The 17,743-nt window shown below is 41.4% G+C and overlaps 1 protein-coding gene across 1 annotated transcript in view; it reads left to right on the top strand.

The window, feature by feature from the left end:
* Window positions 1-4,344, top strand: part of rnd2 (Rho family GTPase 2) — a 27,742-nt gene extending 23,398 nt beyond the window's left edge. Inside the window, exons 4-5 of the mRNA XM_008329987.3 lie at window positions 1,375-1,509; window positions 3,408-4,344. Of these exons, the coding sequence (XP_008328209.1) occupies window positions 1,375-1,509; window positions 3,408-3,668 (396 nt within the window). The 3' untranslated portion in view covers window positions 3,669-4,344. The remainder of the gene's footprint in view (window positions 1-1,374; window positions 1,510-3,407) is intronic.
* Window positions 4,345-17,743: the final 13,399 nt, after the last annotated feature.

Genomic DNA, 17,743 nt, shown 5'->3' with positions numbered 1-17,743 from the left:
AACCACTGGGTAAGTTCTGTCCATTGTTTGAGAAGACAATCTTATAACGACCTTATATCATGATTAATCACAATTAAACATGAGTATTGTGATTGATCGTGATTAATAATGATGCTGTAAACAGTATGCCAAAGCTAAGGATCACAGGTTGTAAACAAAGCACAATTGTTTAGCAGGACTAGAACATCGTCATTCTGTTGTCCTGACGGAGTCAGTGGAAGACGTTGTGGTCATGGATGTATTTCTGTAGCCAGTGCTGATACACTCTCTGTTTATACAGAGAAAGAAACACCCAGTTTAACTGGCTGTGCTTGCTTACATGTGTGTCATGTAAAACATGCCACTGCCTTTTAGTGGTCATTTATCTTGCAGCCCTGCACATAGGCTTGCCTTTGAACTGCTCTTCTTGTGGGCTAAACGCCGAGCCACGACTAGGTTGTTGACGTGTTTGACGGTTTGACGGGAGTCACTGAAATGGCCCTGACAGACTTTGTGGCCCTAACCGGACACACCTTCCTCAAACCCACAGATATCTCACACTCCGACTGCACTCTAACTACAGCGAGAAACAGAGCTGTTGCCAAGGTTTCGCTTTTCCCATGAATCCCAAGACAGGGGGTCGCTTTGACCTCTGACCTGTAGCTGTCACCCTGGTAATCTGTGAGACCCGGGGGCACATGGAAAACCTGTTGCACAATCACCATCCCAAATTAGACTCTTGACCTCGTGAAACAAGCAGGTTAGTGAGGTTTGTGGAAGACAGCAGGGGGAGGAGTGAGGGTTAAACAATCAAAGCCTGGTCCTGAAGGACGAGCTCTGTTTTTATCATGAACACGAATGGACAGCGAGACGATCCGCACACGGTATGCGGAGCATTTCAGAGACATCGGCTGCTCCTTCTGACGCTGCGACACAGACAGCCGAGAAACAACTGTGTTGTTTCAGCTGACTTTTCAGAAATGACATTTAATCTCAGGGTGGTTTTGTCAAGAAAGACTCAACCTTTGCAGCAGACAACTGAAAATAGATTTGTTTATGCGAGGAAAATAAAGCACACCTCAGGTGGAGAGACAGCCTGAACCAAACGTTGATATTTTCACTGTTTTTATAGCTTCACTATGGGTAATAACAGCAAAAACTATAATATAGAATAAGCCAATAAGCAAAATATAAAGTTTGAAAAGGCAGCAAACAATGAAAAACCCTTAGTATTATTAATAATAAATAATGATCAAAATACATGTGGCAGCTATGTGTCACAATTCAATGTTAATTTTCAATATAAACTTTTTTATTTCCTAATATTTATTGGACAGAATTACTTCACATTAAGCAGATTTTCGTGACATTTTTTCCTGGCTTGTGTACTTACAGTGGCAGGGAGAGACACAAGAGTTTTGTCCCAATGCCAAAGTGGTGCTGGTGGGCTGCAAACTGGACATGAGGACAGATGTCAACACCCTGAGGGAGCTGTCCAAGCAGCGGCTCATCCCCGTCACCCACGAACAGGTGAGAACTGGAGGTGTAGGAAACAGAACAAACAAGCAAAAGAAAAATTTAATTTGATGTGCAGAAGCAAAATTAGAACACATTTCAATGATATCGAGTAGGTTTTTTCCCCGTTTTGGATCAGCAGTGGCATTGATGTCCCAGAGGAAGGAAGTGTAAGAGGAGGCTCACGCAACATAATCAAGCTCTGCAGAATAGGAGCTGTGCAAAAGCCCCTCTGGGACGTGTTGCTGGGGTTGGCATTTTGACTGAAATTTGCTGACAGGGGTTGTAAGGTTTGATTATAGTAAGGGCCGTGTTGGAGGCACAGGTGGTTAGTGGAGATTAGGGACACATTTCCCCCCCCGAAATGAAATATTCATGCAGATTTAGGTGTTTTCAAAATGCAGGATGGTGAAAAAAGTGGACATTGATGAATGAATGAGCCCTTTTATCGCACACCGCCATGACCTCTGTGCCAAGGGGGGTAGGGTGGTGGGCGAGAGGGGAGCCGGGGGAAGAGAGAGAGAGAGGGTGATAAACTGTGCTGTAAATGTGTGAATTTTTAATCAGCTTTCAGCATGTTCATTTTGTGCTCTCCTGTGTTGGACATACAAATAGTGAAAGGAGCTTTTCAACGCGGCACAAAAGCCCTCAGAACAAAAGAGCCCATTTTCCGCTGCTGTCTGAGAGTTGGCCGGCGGCTAAAAGCACGCAGCTGCTGAAAAACTAGCCGCTAGAAGACAGACAGTTTATGGAAATAAGATACGTAAACAAAAGGTGGCGCGGAAGAACCGTGGAGCTACTGTAAAAGAGCGTGGCACCATTAGAGGTGAGGCCGACATTATACTGTTATTTGGTCTGGGCTCCTGCTCCTAACAGTATGGGTTTAGGCCAAGGAAATGTGTGTCACGCAGTAGCAGACGCCATACTTTAGCACAATGAACCCTCTCTAGTGCTATAATCCAATAGTCTTGTTGTTATCCCGTTGCTGATCCGAAATTGAATTCCAACACAGCTGAGGAGTTGGCAGCAAAAGAGTGACCACCAGGTGAACCCATGACATTTCCAGGCTAATCTGTTAAAGACCCGGTCTAAGTTTTCCTTCAATGGCTCGGCAATCTGCAGTACCTTGTTATTAAACCTCGTGAGGATGTTTCCGCTCTTTAATGTTAAGGCCTGAAGCATTAGCTCACACCAGGGACTCCCAAAGTGTAATCCGCACGCCCCTGAGGGTGCGTGAGCTGCCACCAGGGGGTGTGCGAGATACAATTTAAAATCAATAGCTGACATTTTAGTTAATAAATAAATGTTTGTTCTGATCATTTGAGCAAGATTAAATTCGGAGGAGGGAATTCTCATAATGAAAACGTGAAAGCAGCAACATTTTCAGACGTACCTGCAACAAAGTCATGGTGTACAATTTAAACCTGTGTTTACAAAGTTTGCATTAAAATCGACGTCAGGGGATTTTAAAATTAAATCTTGCTGATGTCCTCTGACATAGACGATTTATCGCCTCAATCAGCTGAGTATATGGTGATAGCACCCGCGGGTGAAATGCTGGAGGAGTATAAAGTTTAACCTCTACACTCTGAATAGCTGCAGAGACCATCAATACTGGCCCATTGGGCTCTGTTCCCTGTTTGCCATCACAGACTAAGGAGCCACAGCATCTGCATTATTCATGTCTCCTGTGGAGGAGCTCCATCCGTTTCCCGACATGCTCAGGTCATTGACACTTGGGCTAAAGTGCAAGTTTCTGGCTACTGCTGCCCCCTACAGGAGGGAGAAAGATCACGTTAATTGCTGCTGCTTTTGTGGCACTCTTGAATATGTTGCTGTTTTCATGGATTTACATTAAGATACAGTTTGTTTGCCTGTTTGTTGACCCGCTGCTGTGTAATTTTCTGTCGTAGGGGAGCACGATAGCTCGACAGATGGGAGCGGTGGCCTACGTGGAATGCACCTCTAAGGTTTCAGAAAACAGCGTTCGAGATGTTTTTCACATCACCACGCTGGCGTCAGTGCAGCGGCCGCAAAAGCCGCAGCTAAAACGCAGCAGTTCTCGCAGGGGCCTGAAGAGAGTGTCACAACTGCCCCTGCCAGGACGGACTGAGCAAATGGACCAGGCCCCCACCATGAGGAAGGACCGAGCCAAGAGCTGCGTGCTCATGTAGAGACTCGTTATCACGAGCTGAAATGATGTATATACGTAAACACAGAAATATATAACAAAAGAAATTTATTTATTGCTTTTTTTTTTGTTGACTGCTTTTTTTTTCTCATGTATCATTTTTGCACTGTAGAGGAGCTAAAACAAATGCTTCACTATGTCATTTTTGTTGCTTATCTGAATTTTGTTTTCCCCTGTCTGTTTACATATTGGTGTTATTTTGAAAAAATTGGCAAATCAGACTAATGCTCTGGACATCAGGAAGACGTGAAAGTGGACTCTCCTGGATGTTGAAATTGATCATTTTCCTGAAATGGCACCAAAAAGTGGACGGTGAGGACATTTCTGTTCGTGGTTAAATTCACGTTAAATCGGGACGTCTGTGGATGTTGTATTAAAGACTGTGTTGTCGAGCGAAGAGGACGACAGCGTGTCCAGCTGCTTCGTTGGACGTTCCTGTTTTCATATCTTGCTAAAAAGGGATTAGGGGAAGTCTGACTGAAACATTGGTAGGAAATGAGATTTTGTGACACTGAATTAAATAAATACCTAAAGTGTGATGGCCACAAGTGCTCTGTAGGAAAGACTAAGCCAATCAGGTCTTATTTTCTCCATCCACCACTGTTGTGTCTTATAATTTTCCCATATTTTGTCCTAATCCCCAGTTGACTGATGGCCAAGTCCCGCTCCATTTATTCATCGTTGCTAACTGGGTCAATCTTTTACAGCCAAATGGCTCCCAGATTTGTTAGCCCCACAAGCTGACCAAATGTTGACTGAACCGGAACAATGCTAGCTTATAGACCACACAGACCGGTCAGGACTGGTTCTCTAAGGCTTCAACCATTCCTTCTCGATTATGTAATAATTACAAAGCAAGACAGGAAAGCATACCTGTATATATGTGTAGGGTTGACCTAGCGCTAGTGTTAGCAACATAGCTATGACTTGCTAGCCTAGTTCTTCAAACTTTAGCATTGGCCTTGAAACAGTGCAGTAGCTCATCAGAGTCAATGTAGCAATCTTAGAGCCAAGTCTACACACATGAATTGAGTTGACTAAAAATAGACGAATACTTTGAAAAACAACAAAGTTGTGATTTTTAAAACACTAACAGAGCTTTATGTCTAAAGTTTGACTGTTTTTGGGATTGTTTTAACAGTTTAATGGTTACTAGGGCTTTCTTTTCTTTGTTTAAAAAAAAGTTTAATTAAACATTACACTACACGCCTTAGCTCTAAATTAATTACAAAAAAAAAAGACCTGTCACAGTGTGCTAAAATCTTACACTTTCAGTGGCCTTGGTGTCACATGTGTCCACTCAGGGCAGCTTTAAGCTTTCTGTCAATAACGTAGCAGCCATTTTGTTTTTAACTGACGGCCACAGTGGTTTAAATGTTTCATTCTGAGGCTTCTTATAATGGACTTTAACCTCTATAATCATTCACATGCGTGACGGCAGGGGGTCTTGCAATTGGTCAGTTGTCTCACTTGAATTCACCAAACCTAATGCAGCTGTCACTATTTTAAAGATGTTTCTTTTGTGGAAAAAGTGTGATAAAATATTAGGGCTATTTTGTTGTACATTCACTGAAGTGAAATAAAGCAGCAGCTTAACTCTACCAGAAGAGGATTGTGTGTTTCCTTCCTGTTTTTATGTCTGCTTCGTTTGTTGATCCCGTGGTCGTTGCAGACTGTCTTGTTACCCTCAGACAAAAGGAACTATTTCCGTGATTCATCTTTTTCTGCTGGACCTCCTGTCCATTTACTCTCCCTCTCCAGAAAGCACACATCTATAAAAACAATTGTGCTCCTGTTTCATATGTTAATGCCTTCTTTGAACTCCCATGATGCACTGCCAGTCAAGCAGCACTGCAGCCCGAAGAATGAGTCAGTCTCCGTGCGCACCTTGCTGACCTCCCAACTGACAAAAACAAAATGAACTGCAATGCAGCAGCACCCCCAGCACAGAGGTGATGTTATTTCAGTGACACACTCTACGGTATTTAAGAAACTTCAAGTCTTTTCCTGCAAAAAAAAAAAAACAAAACACATGACGCGGCACAGTCAGCAGTTGATTTTGTTGTCCAGTTGTTGCCAGGAATCCTGACCCTTCAAAGTTGCATTATTCTTTCTAGCCTGAAGGTGTTTCTGTAAAGTTTGTCAGTCTCTGAGAAGACAGCGTCTCCTGCACAGCAGGTCCTCTGTCCAGCTGCTGTCTTGACTGCACGTAAGAGGGTGGAAGTGGACGGGTCTGTCTACTCTGACTATGTCAAAACCCTGGCAGCAGCTACAGGCTGCACCTCAGTAACCTTCAGTGTTGCACAACCGCTAACGCGCTGGACATCTGGGACAAACGAAGGGTGAAGAACGTTCAGACGAGAATCCACAAAGAGTGAAATTTTTAAAGGACTGAGAGAATACTAAAACTAAATTTATGTTTCCTATTTCTTCGCGGAGAACAGAGGTTGTAAATCGGCAGCAGATTTACTGCAGTTTACATACAGTAGGTCCCACAGTAAACTCAGGGCTCAAAATTAAAGTGTCCTTGAAGAAACGGGAAAAGAGAGTGTGGGGAAAAAAAATCAATAAAGAGAAATCAGTGCTTTGTTTATGTATCTGCTTGGCTCGGCCTTTTTTACATTCTTTCAATTTGTTGTTGTCGCACGTTTGCGTGTGTGCAAGAAATCCCTGTGTATTGATTCCTGTACATATTGAGGAGGAATTTTGTGTACATGAGGCACGAGGTTACCTGTAATTTAAACATAGGGATCTATAAGATCTTGGTCACATAATACACAGGTACACAGACTGCTAGGGCCGAGTAATATGACTGAATGCTTTCCTATTGTTATTATTATCAGTATTATTATTGCCATTATTATTATATAAAATAAATAAATAACATTATAATATAATTTTTATTTAATATGCAGTTCAAATAAAGACATCCAGCCATTGCATGGCTGCGTCCAGTTTCACAATAATAAAAAGATATGAGTTTAAACTGAACAGATCAACTCTACTGATTTATGTCTAGCATATAAATACATAGCAGCAGGTTAAACCCACACTATCACCGTCTGCAAAGGACAACTCTAGTACTAAAGATTGGAAATCCCACCGAAGCCCCAAGGAAAATGAATGAATGTTTACCAAATAAAAGCATGGTCTTGATATCCAGTACAGTCGGTTGATTATATTTCTACAAAAAGCTTCAAGGAACAGCAGTGAAAAGCAGCCATATGCCAAGGACAGGAAATGAGCTATAGAAACGGGGCCAGCACCCACAGCGGGGGCATCAGTCCCGCTGTGTCCCAACAGTTTGGACCTTTACTTAAGAGGATTACTGTTGAGACGCTCGCCCTCCTTCTACGTGCGAGTCATCCAGACATCTGTGTACATCCTCTTTTTTTGCCAACTACGGGAACCAATTCAAAGCTGCTTTGTTTTTGAACATTTTCACTCATCTTTGAGTTTGTGACTACAACCTAGTTATAGTCCGAGGCAGATTTATTAAAGGGGAGTATCCGTCAGTGACCTGGTCCACTGAGACTTCACACAGTCCACATTCTGTCTCTCTCCCTGGCAGTAGCTTCCAGTGGGAACAGAAAGCCCACTCCTCCTATCCTGGGATGAGCTGAGGTGACGTCATTTGCACAGGAAGTTCCAGGATTGTTGGCGATCTTGACAAATTGCAACAATTTGCAGATGAAGGGATGTGTCCCAGAAATTGTGGAGAGACAGAGTGATTGTCAGTGAACAGGAATTCTGGGGGGATTGGGTCTTGTCCTGCCGTCTGACAAAATGCTCCGGAGCAGAGCCGCAAATTAAATACAGTCATGAGAGGGATTGTAATGAGAGGCAGTGTGTGACCGAGCTGAACTCACTCACACACAGTGTGTTAGTGCAGCTTTTCTTGTTAGGATTCTACATTCACTTTTATTTATTTAAATAAACTTTCTGTAATCCTAAATATCCGACTCTAACCTCATTCTGACTTCAAGTCACATCTTTACCCAGATTTTATCCTCAGCTTCAGATCCCTGTTGGACTAGTCGTCCTAATAATGTTCCAAAATACCCAGTAATTCCAGAAATGGCTCTAAATAGGCATCAGATAAACACAGAGGGAGAGAACAGAAGGCAAACAAATGATTCTGAATAGCATATCAATTTGACGACCTCTCCCCCACCACCTCTTCTGAGCAGAGTTACCGCGTTACCGTTTCCCCGCAGACAAACCTGAGCAAAACCTGGGCCAATCCCCGAGGCGGGCGTACAGTGAGTGAAATCACAGACTGTGATGATTAATTAGTCCACACTCTAATGCTTTCTGCACCAAACTGCCGCTAATTAAAATGTGTGACTGTGCTTTCATATATAATTGGTGTGTGCCTGTCTGTGTGACTCCGTTTACATTTGGGACCGCTGTCTGGAAAAGCAGAACTGGAAATGATTGACTAATGGGAGAAGCTATTGATGGCTTTTAGTGGTTTAAGTGTGTGTTCTTTTTTCCCCCATCATGCATCTTGAGACGGATGCGCTCATATTTCCCTCAAGGATGAGGTTTGTATGTTAGCTGTTTGTTTAACCGAGGTGAGTGAGCCTGGAGAAATGAGGAAGATTGACAGGTTTGGCATCAATATTCAGTCTCATCTGCCCGAGTTTTTAAATTGGAGTCTATGAATATCATCGGACCTATCCGTGGTGAGCATTTTGTATATATTTATCCAAAAATGCCGTCCAATGCCAAGCTACATAATATATATTCATATACAGTATATATATTTAAATGCAATTGCAGTTTAAAATGGCATCAGACCCAATATAAAACCAAAGCTATTTTCCACTGCCAGAAAAAAAAAACCCAAACAAACAATTAATTCAGAGCCAAGAGTCCAGAGCTATGATCCTAACATTCCAACAGGCACCTTTTCAGCTACAGCGAGTCCTTAATAACACATTAACCTGTGGATCAGGAGAACGCACAAGATGCCAAGAGACAGTACTGTGGTACTGTATCACACACTACCTCATACGTAGAGATGCTAACGAGACACAGGTGGGAAAGATTAGCTAACGACTCTCTTGGAGGGAGACACAGGAGCTGAGGACACACCAGGTAGAGAGCGAAGAGATGAGACGACGAATGAAACTAAATGAACTAAAGGTCTGGACTAATGAACCACCAGTAGAATTATGTCATGTCATAAATAAAAAACACATCAACATGACCAGAACCGTTCAAAACCACATAACACCTATGATATAGTCAGCTGTCCCATGAGTCTGTTTGACTGATGGAAGAAACAGGAGAACCTGGAGGGAACCTACGCACAATAGAACATGAGTTAGCACCAGGTAATGACCAGTGTGGCTCTCTGACCAATCAACTTACGTATTATATTTTCTCTAAGTAATAAGTGAATCCTGACGTCTGCCCACCGAGCCATGACAGCCTCACACATTTACGGTCGTGCCCTTTCCCTCCTTCCCTGTTTTTCCACTAAGCGATTCGACTTAAGCTGCCGAAAATTTGGTTCCTCGTTAAAGGGCACGTCATTGTTAGCTGCCGAGCGAAGGGAAGAGTATAATTAGTCTCCGCCACCATTACAGTGCCAGATCATTTTACTCATCACGGTTAGAATTCAGCCCACCTTTCAGAAATGAAATGAATCATATCTTGAAATATGACAGGGACCAGATGGGAAGAAGAAGAAGAAGAAGAAGAAGAAGTTCCTTTTCATTAGAAAGCTGACATTTATGGTGTTTGTCACCAGGTGGGTGGCACACAGTGATGAAGTGCTTTACACTTTTGGTAGGAAAAGTTTGGATCTCATTCAGACTCTGGCCTTTCTGTTTATCTCGTTTTGGTTTTTTATAAGGCTGTACGGTAATTTATATCGAGCTACCGACGACTGCCTGGGGAAAAAGTTTTATTATCAACGCTTGTTGCTCAATGCCTCATTTGATTCTTTCAGTTTTACAAGTACAAAGTTGATTATATTTCAGGGGGATATAAGTTAATAAATGCTGCATTTCGCTTTTTTTTCTTTTTCTTTTTTTTTACACTGGCTCTGCCTTCCTAAAACTTATCTCAAAATGTTTTCGGCCGGTGATTTATTGGCTGAGAGAAAAATGTAGGTCCTGGGGGTGGATCATTTGAGAAGCTCCGCTCTAAGGTTACTTTATATTCTTCTCACAGTCTGCTGTCACTCACAGTATGATAAAGATAACCAGCGGCTCTTATTTCACTTAGAGATATTATTAGCTGCCACATTCATCAATGATTGTCTGAAGTACCAATAATTAAACATATATTTAATCTTAACCTCATCTGATGTCGGGCCGTGTCCTGCAGGCCGGGCAGAAGTCAAGAAAAATGTGAACTTGACTTTTTGACCCGTGCTGTCCTCAGAGTGACAGACAGACAAATCAAGCTGCAGTAAAAGGCACTGGCTTGACAGAGGTAATCATTTACTTCTTGATATCCTAGGTTATTTACGACTGGTTTCGTGGGGACAAAGAGCCGCCGTCATGGACTCTGTGTAAGGACTTGATGCGTAGCAACTTCCTGGATAAGACGTTGTGTCCACAGGTGTTCTCTAACAGCTGAATTAGGACTTGGACGTGTCGTTTATTTGACAGGGTTGTTTAACATTCCCGTTGCGTATTCACAATGCAGCTGACGCACGCACTGGTCTTTGAACGCGTGGAATATGAGTCATGCAGTGACATGGTGACACTAACAGACCTGTTTCATTCCATTATTACAGGAGCAGGAAGTAGTAATTGTCCTTCCTCCGCAGGAGACGTGAAAGAATATTTTACCTTCAAATTATCTTTGTTCACAGGGAAAATACATTTCTATTTTTTACTGTTTTTTTGTTTTCTTAGGCTAGAAACGTACATTTTTATATACACCGCAAAAACAGAGCGAAACATCCGCAATACAAGAATACATTTAAAATATTAAAAACCAGAGTAGCACAGCTGAACCGTGATACAGCGAGGAACGACTGTATCCTTAGAACTAATATCCATCCAAAGAAATAATAATCTAAGTCACCATGTGGTGTTTTACAGTATGGATGTAGTCCCACTGCTGTTCCTCAGCCTGACATTGATCCTGTCTAATTGCTTGTACATAATGCTCTGTACCTTGTGTATGAGAACAGCACTTGAGATAATTACGGTCTGGATGAGAATATGTAACAGCGTCTGTCCAGCCTTAACGTCAGCCTCATCATCTCTCTTCTCTCTGGGGTGTCCCAACCTCTCGGAAGCTCGGTCAAGGTGATTAAGAAGTAATGAAATAACACGACGACGTGAAACGCCGCAGACGCTTTACATCCTGCCTACAGCCGTCTGTTTACAATACTTTTGTTTTTTTATTACATCATGAGTCTAGTTTGGACAATAACACACACATTAGAGGCTGTCAGATGGTTTTTTTCACCTCTACTCTTCTACTGGTCAACTTCATTTGTTTGCGCCACAGCTGTTCCTGATGGTTAGACAATGCATCATCACAGCTATTGTACAACAGTACTGATTGTGAATCACAGATGTTGTCGTTAGAAAGAGCAGAGGGAGAACAAAGTACTTGAAGAGTGCTTCCTTTTTGACCACCTGACGGCGATGAATAGTGTTATGATCACCAAAGCATGCAGATTTGACCCGGTGACCTCGACTGATTTGCCTCTGCAATGGTGATTCAGGAAGTTTATACCCCGGTACAAGGCGTAATCTTACTGATGGAAGTGAGGAACTCTGAGAAATGTGCACAGGTCCGAGGTTCTGCAAATCTACGCACCAAAAACCAGATATCAATAATCTCTAGAAAATCTCTCACGGAGTCAACCGCTAACGTTTGTGACATGACATTTCCTGTAGTCTAAGACAACCAAGAAGCTGGGGCAGAGAGAGTGTGCATCTGACTTTTCACGATGACAAACACACCATTCACACTCACCTCACGAGCAACACAAAAGTTTGATGCAACTAAAGTAATTACAAAGTTGATAAAAAGGGTGCACTGATTTGTGAGACGTATTCCACCCAGGGTGTTATGAATACAAATCACCGCAACACTTGATAATATTATCACAACACCTAATCAGCCGTTGTTCTGCTGCAGCACCTGTGTGTGTTAGTGTGAAACCTCACTAACTGATTTTAATACGTCATTATTTCACTCCTGCTACTACAAATCCCAATGTGCTTCTTAAACCAAAACTCCCCAAGAAACCAGCACACAGCAGATATCCAGGGCTTTTTTCTGGACTGTCTGTACAAGATGCAAAAGAGCTGACCCAAAAAATACACAGTATCTCTTGTCTGACCACAGACCAAGAGATCGGTCTCAAAATCTGACTTCTGCTGTCGAAGACAATCAGTCCAAGCATCGACTCGTCAAACTCACTTCGACTCAGAGAAATCACTCTTGCATTCGTAGCTAACGAGATTAGTGTTTCTCTTTGGCCTCTTACAAAAAATATGGTGCATTGTTTTTCTATTCCTAAAGGCAAACATTATTTCTATCCACTCACTTTTTTTTTAGCCATGCTCGTACATAGTGAAATAATGTATGTGATCTATTTGTTTGCCTGAACAGAACATGTCCTCTACATTTAACCAATCACTACAGTGAGCAGGGGTCAGCTAAGCTAAGTGCCCGGGTAGCAGCGTGCGGGGACAATGCCATGCTCAGCGGCATCTGGACGTCTAGTGGTTTCAGACCTGCGACCTTCCGGACACAGGTTTTCTTCCTTAACCACCAGACCACCACATGCAAGGTAACAAATCACCAATCACTAATCACGGTGTGTATGTGGTGAGGTAATGTAGGGGGAGTTGACTCTAATTTACAGACAGTGATGGACTGGTGAACTGGCTCCATCGTGGCCTGCGACCCTGAACAGGATTAAGCAGTAGAAATTGAGTGAATGTACATGCGTAGGCAATTTATTAACAGAATATCCTTTATAGAAACCAGACGGCTCGATCCAGACCAATTGCAGGGTTGAGCTCAAAGAAAAAGCACAACCCAGCATCAAGATGAGGTAATATGCCCAGGGAGAGGTTTATTGGTACGGAAAAAGTCACTGAGCTGTTTCTAATCAGACCTGCAGCCCTGAGCACACACTCCTCCGTGACGTGGAGCCTGAGGTGTGTTTAGTCCACTGCCCGCCTCCTTCACTCTCAGCCTGCGCTGTCTGGCTCTGCATCATTAAAGGTCAGCGGTGTCACAGACGACACTGCGCTGCCAGGAGTGCACCATCAAACACTCTCAATCACAGCTGCGGTTCCGTCACCGGTTCCGTGTGTGTTCTCAGTCTGCTGGAGAACATGCATATTCCTGTACGTTGCCTGTACAAGCACAGCTTGTGTTACTCCGTCAGCGTGTGTAGCCCATGGTGATTGGGTGCAGGGTGTATTGGCAACAGTCCAGGCACAGTTAAGCTGGTGTTGCCAATTCGGGATGGCCAGTCACCAAGTTGGCAGCGACTGTTTTTGTGCTCAGGGGCCGGAGTGAGAAACAGAACGGTGACTTTGTTCTACAGAATGTTGCTACCAGAGCTGACTGCTGTACGGAGTTTGTCTGAGCAGAAATGAAAGCTGAACATTCATCGGTTTCTTTGTATTGTTGTCATTTTCATCATTTGCTGGATAACATGCTAGTCTTTATAAATATATTTTATGTCTAACGGTTTTATTTCTTAATTTTTTTGGTATGCGGCAACTTTTGTAGTATTTATTTTAGGCTAAAATTGACCCTGGTTTTCAGTTTATTAATTGTGACTTACATTCTGAGGACTTTTTGAATTTTTTTTTCAACTCTTGTTGAATAACATGCAAGTATTTTCCAATTTAGGTTATGTCTAATGTTTAGTTTTTGCTTGTTTTTTTTTTAGTGTTTTTGTTGTTACATTTCTAGGAAACCTGCGGTTATTTTTTTTAAAATTTATTTCAGGCTGAATGTGATCATTGTTTTAATTATTTTATCTAGCATTCAGAATGTCTAGATTTTCGAATGTGATCATTTAGGCAACTTCCTGTTAATACTTGTAAATTTGTTCCTAGGAAAGTATTTTTCCCCTCCATGTTTCTCCAAACCTCAGTGAATTCTTACTTACTAACTTGCAGTGTGTATCTCGGAAAAAAAAAAAGAAAAGAAAAAGTAAAAAAAAAAAAAAAAATTGACATGATGTTATCATTAAACTATATAAATAAAGCCAGCATTTATATCCCGCTTTGTTACAAAGAACAATTCCCGTCATTGGTCTGTGATGTTCTGATGAGATACGCAGCAGAGAAACACATTGTTTTGTAAGATTGGGTGCAAAATAAAGAGTAATTATTTAATTTCCTTTCCGCGTCCACACGCCGTGTGTTTGCTGTCTAGACCCTTATTTACTCTGTGATCTGGTTCTGTTTGTTACGCCGTGCAGCTCATGAATGTGTCTTTGGTCCGTTCCACTGCTCGTGTGCACGTCTGTGTGTCTGTGTTTGTTTTTGATTTGGGGGCATTGCATACATTTCTGTCTGTGCAAAGAAAAATAGTTGAGTAAATGAGGGCCGGCCGGAAGGCTCGTCTAATGTGTGTGTGTGTGTGTGAAGATAATAACCAAAGTTTTTTGTGTTCACTTCAGGTCTACTGTTGGACTTAACACTCTGTTTTGCATAGATATGACTCCTGTTGACGCCCGAGTTGTGTCAGCTGTCTTCAGTACAACACATAAATCACTCCCATGACTGCAAACCACACAAAGCTATTACCCAGAAACAACTTTGGCCAATAATGTATTTCTTTCCTCTCACCTTTTACATATTTCCCTTCCTGGTATGATGGATTAAAAAGGTTCACAAAAGTGCTGGTGATTTTTTTTTTCTTTTTTAGCTCAGGAGGGCTCTGAAATCCAGTGAAGATAAATGATTACGGCAAGTTACTCTGGCATTTTGTTACAGAACATGTCCCTCCTCTTCTTCACTTTCCTTTCTTTCCCTGCTAAAACTTTCAGAGTGACTGATGAGGATAGAGTTCGATTCCAGTGATGAGATCCTCCTTTCTCTAATTACTGGAGTTTCCAAAAAAATTTAAATGCTACTCTAGTGTAAAAAAAAAAAAAATACCTGAGGCTCAACTTCTCCTTCTGGAAATACTCAAATGAAATAACACAGGATCGGTTATCTTCCTAAATCAGAGGTGTCAACACTTTTTTGGCTTGGGAGCTACACCTCAAATGACCAACATTGAAATATATTAACTAATATAAACTTTTTACAGTATCCAATTATATGTTAAGGTACCGATTAAATGCGTATAACTCTATGGCACATTATGATTCAATTCTAATAGTACTATATGGTCACTACTGCACACTATAGAATCATACTTATATACACAGCAATCTACCAGCACTCCTTTTGCGATCCACTCGTAGATTCAAATCCACTCATTGGACAGTCTTAGCTGCATATTAGCCTAGATTAGCTTAGAGAATGCTAGAAGTATCCAGGGAAGAAATAGCTAACAATTCAATTTTGCTAACTGTTACCAATCAAAGAAACATGTCCATAAACCAATTAGCCAGATGTAGCCAAAAGCTGAAACCACCCCAAGAAATCCTTAAAGTTTGAAGAAATAAAAAGTAGGCTACTAATAACTCAACACATTAAGACCAAAAGAATTGTTGAGAGCAATAAAACAACTAACTTGAGGGTTGGTTAAAACCCCCCAAACACCCCCCAAAAATTAGAAAACAATAGCTCAAATGGGTAAAGGCTAGGTGTAAAATTACATTTAGCTAAGAATATCTCAAAGTCCAGGAACGGGTGAAAGAGAGAAGAATCAATACAATAAATAAAGATTTGCCAGACATTGGCTCCAGAGACACACATCAGGGTACGATAGTTTCAGATTGCGATGAATATTTCCTGGATATTGAATTTTTTTTTAATGTTAAACATCCAGGAGGATGCTGTTGAAACATTGACCCACAGTATAAAGAAATCTCAGTCCAGTTCATTTATTACATCCAATGTAACGTTCCAGCTCCTGATTTTTCACATGAGATTTCCACAGCAGTCACCAAGTGAGGTAGTTATTGGAAAATGTCCAACAGCAGAATGTCATCCCAGTTTATAAATGAGTCCTGGACCCTCAAGGCAGCCCTGAAGTCTGGGTCAGGGTCTGTATCTCTGGAGAAAACTTAGCTCTGCAGAGCCAGAAGACCTTACAGATTGGCCCAGACCTGGCCACCAACCACCAGCCAAGACAAGCACAAATGTTTTGAATGCCTGGGAGGTTTTCCCCAGGCAAAAACAACCTCATGATTTGGTTTGTTGACTAAGCTAAAACTGCCAGCTGTCTGGATGTAGGTACACGGCTGACCTTAGGATTGTTAAAATAAAATATGAAATACCATATTGGTTTTTTTCACTGTGCTGCTGTGTTCCACTTTCCACATATCATTTTTTTTTCTTGTGTAGCTCATTCTAAATAGTCAGGGGCTTTTGTTAAATAATATTTAATCCCATCTGCGGGCTGTCCAAATGTGTTCCACTTGATATTCAGATGGTGGGGGAAGAAAAACACAAATTATCTCTTTAAGCACGGACAGCATTTTCTTTCAGTCATTTTCATCAAGTTTCTGTCAACCTGCAGCCACACACAGTCTGGTGGTGACAATAAAATACGCGGATGTTGATTAAGGTAAATAAAGCAGACGCGTCGCGCTGATAGATCGTGTTTGTCTTTCAAAATGTGGAGTGGTTCGGCGTCTGTGTAAAGAGATATATGGACTCTGAATATTTCACTGTGACGGGAGGAGAAAATGACCCAGATAACGGCAAAACAATTAATACATTAAATTGATAAATGTGACATCTGTTATTGTCTGCATCCCAGGAGAGGAACACAGAGGAAAACACAGAAATACAGTTTTGTTTTTTTTGTTTTAGATTTGTCTCCAATTACCACCGCAGAGAGGAGGTCTTCAACATGGAGTATGCAACCCCAATTCTCAAAGGTACGGTTATTTGAATTTATTTATTAGGCTGCTACAGTGGGATAGGAAAATTGATAATGAATTTTTTGACACAATAATAATGAATGAATGAATGGTTTTAAGTATGCAACTTTAAGGATATTCTGGAGAATATAATGGACCATTTTTGTCCTTCCTTTGGATTGCTGCATAAACAATAAACAGATCTCTAATTCATTCAGAAATAGCACTAAAACGTGGTCATAATTTGGAATTAATCCTGAGTTCATTATGAACACTTATGCAGTTAAATGCAGTCATGGCAGACTTCTATTTACACATTGGACATAATATATAATAATATAAAACATACTTTTATGAACTGTATTTATAAATGGACCCCTGCTCTATTAGTTTGGGGTTCGACCCCTGTACTGGAACAATGATTCCATGTTTCCTTTCTGTATAACTCAAACATCAACGGAGAAAACTCCCTCATGCTGACTCACAACAGCATGCCAGAGAAAATGGAAGTATTTCTAAATGGCTTAAGCAGATTATGGATGTATGGGTTGGACACGTTCTGTCACAATGGCAGTCTTAGTGTTTCGTCCGCTGCGTCAGTCTTTCACACCGCTACACTCCTTTTTTTGGGGGGCTTCTTTTCTACAAAATAAATTAAGATTTATCTCTTTCACTCTCATTAATTCTTTTTTTTAAGACAATGACTCAGAGTGACTGCAGGAAATGTCCGACTGTGACATCACTGAGGAAATTATCCAGCTCTGGTGATTTAATTTCAGATTTTCATGCTCAACACTATGCGTGTCCTTGTGATTTTATGTGTCCTGTAGTTTTCTGAGCTAATGTCGTGTACTATACTTTACCATACGTTCTACAGAGGAGTAGAACATTTGAGAAATAAGTAAAGAATATTTGTAATACGAACAATTACTCACTTTCACCAGGTGGCAGCAGATGACTATTAAAACTAAAAAATAGAATAGAGGTTCTCAGGTGTTGAAGTTGAACTTTGGGTTTCTTTCTTCAATTCCTGTGAGTTTATGAACGTTGTGTTCAACTAA

Source organism: Cynoglossus semilaevis, chromosome 17 (genome assembly GCF_000523025.1).
Source record: "Cynoglossus semilaevis isolate Cse_v1.0 chromosome 17, Cse_v1.0, whole genome shotgun sequence".
Lineage (NCBI taxonomy): Eukaryota > Metazoa > Chordata > Actinopteri > Pleuronectiformes > Cynoglossidae > Cynoglossus > Cynoglossus semilaevis.
This window is presented reverse-complemented; position numbering and strand designations above follow the sequence as displayed.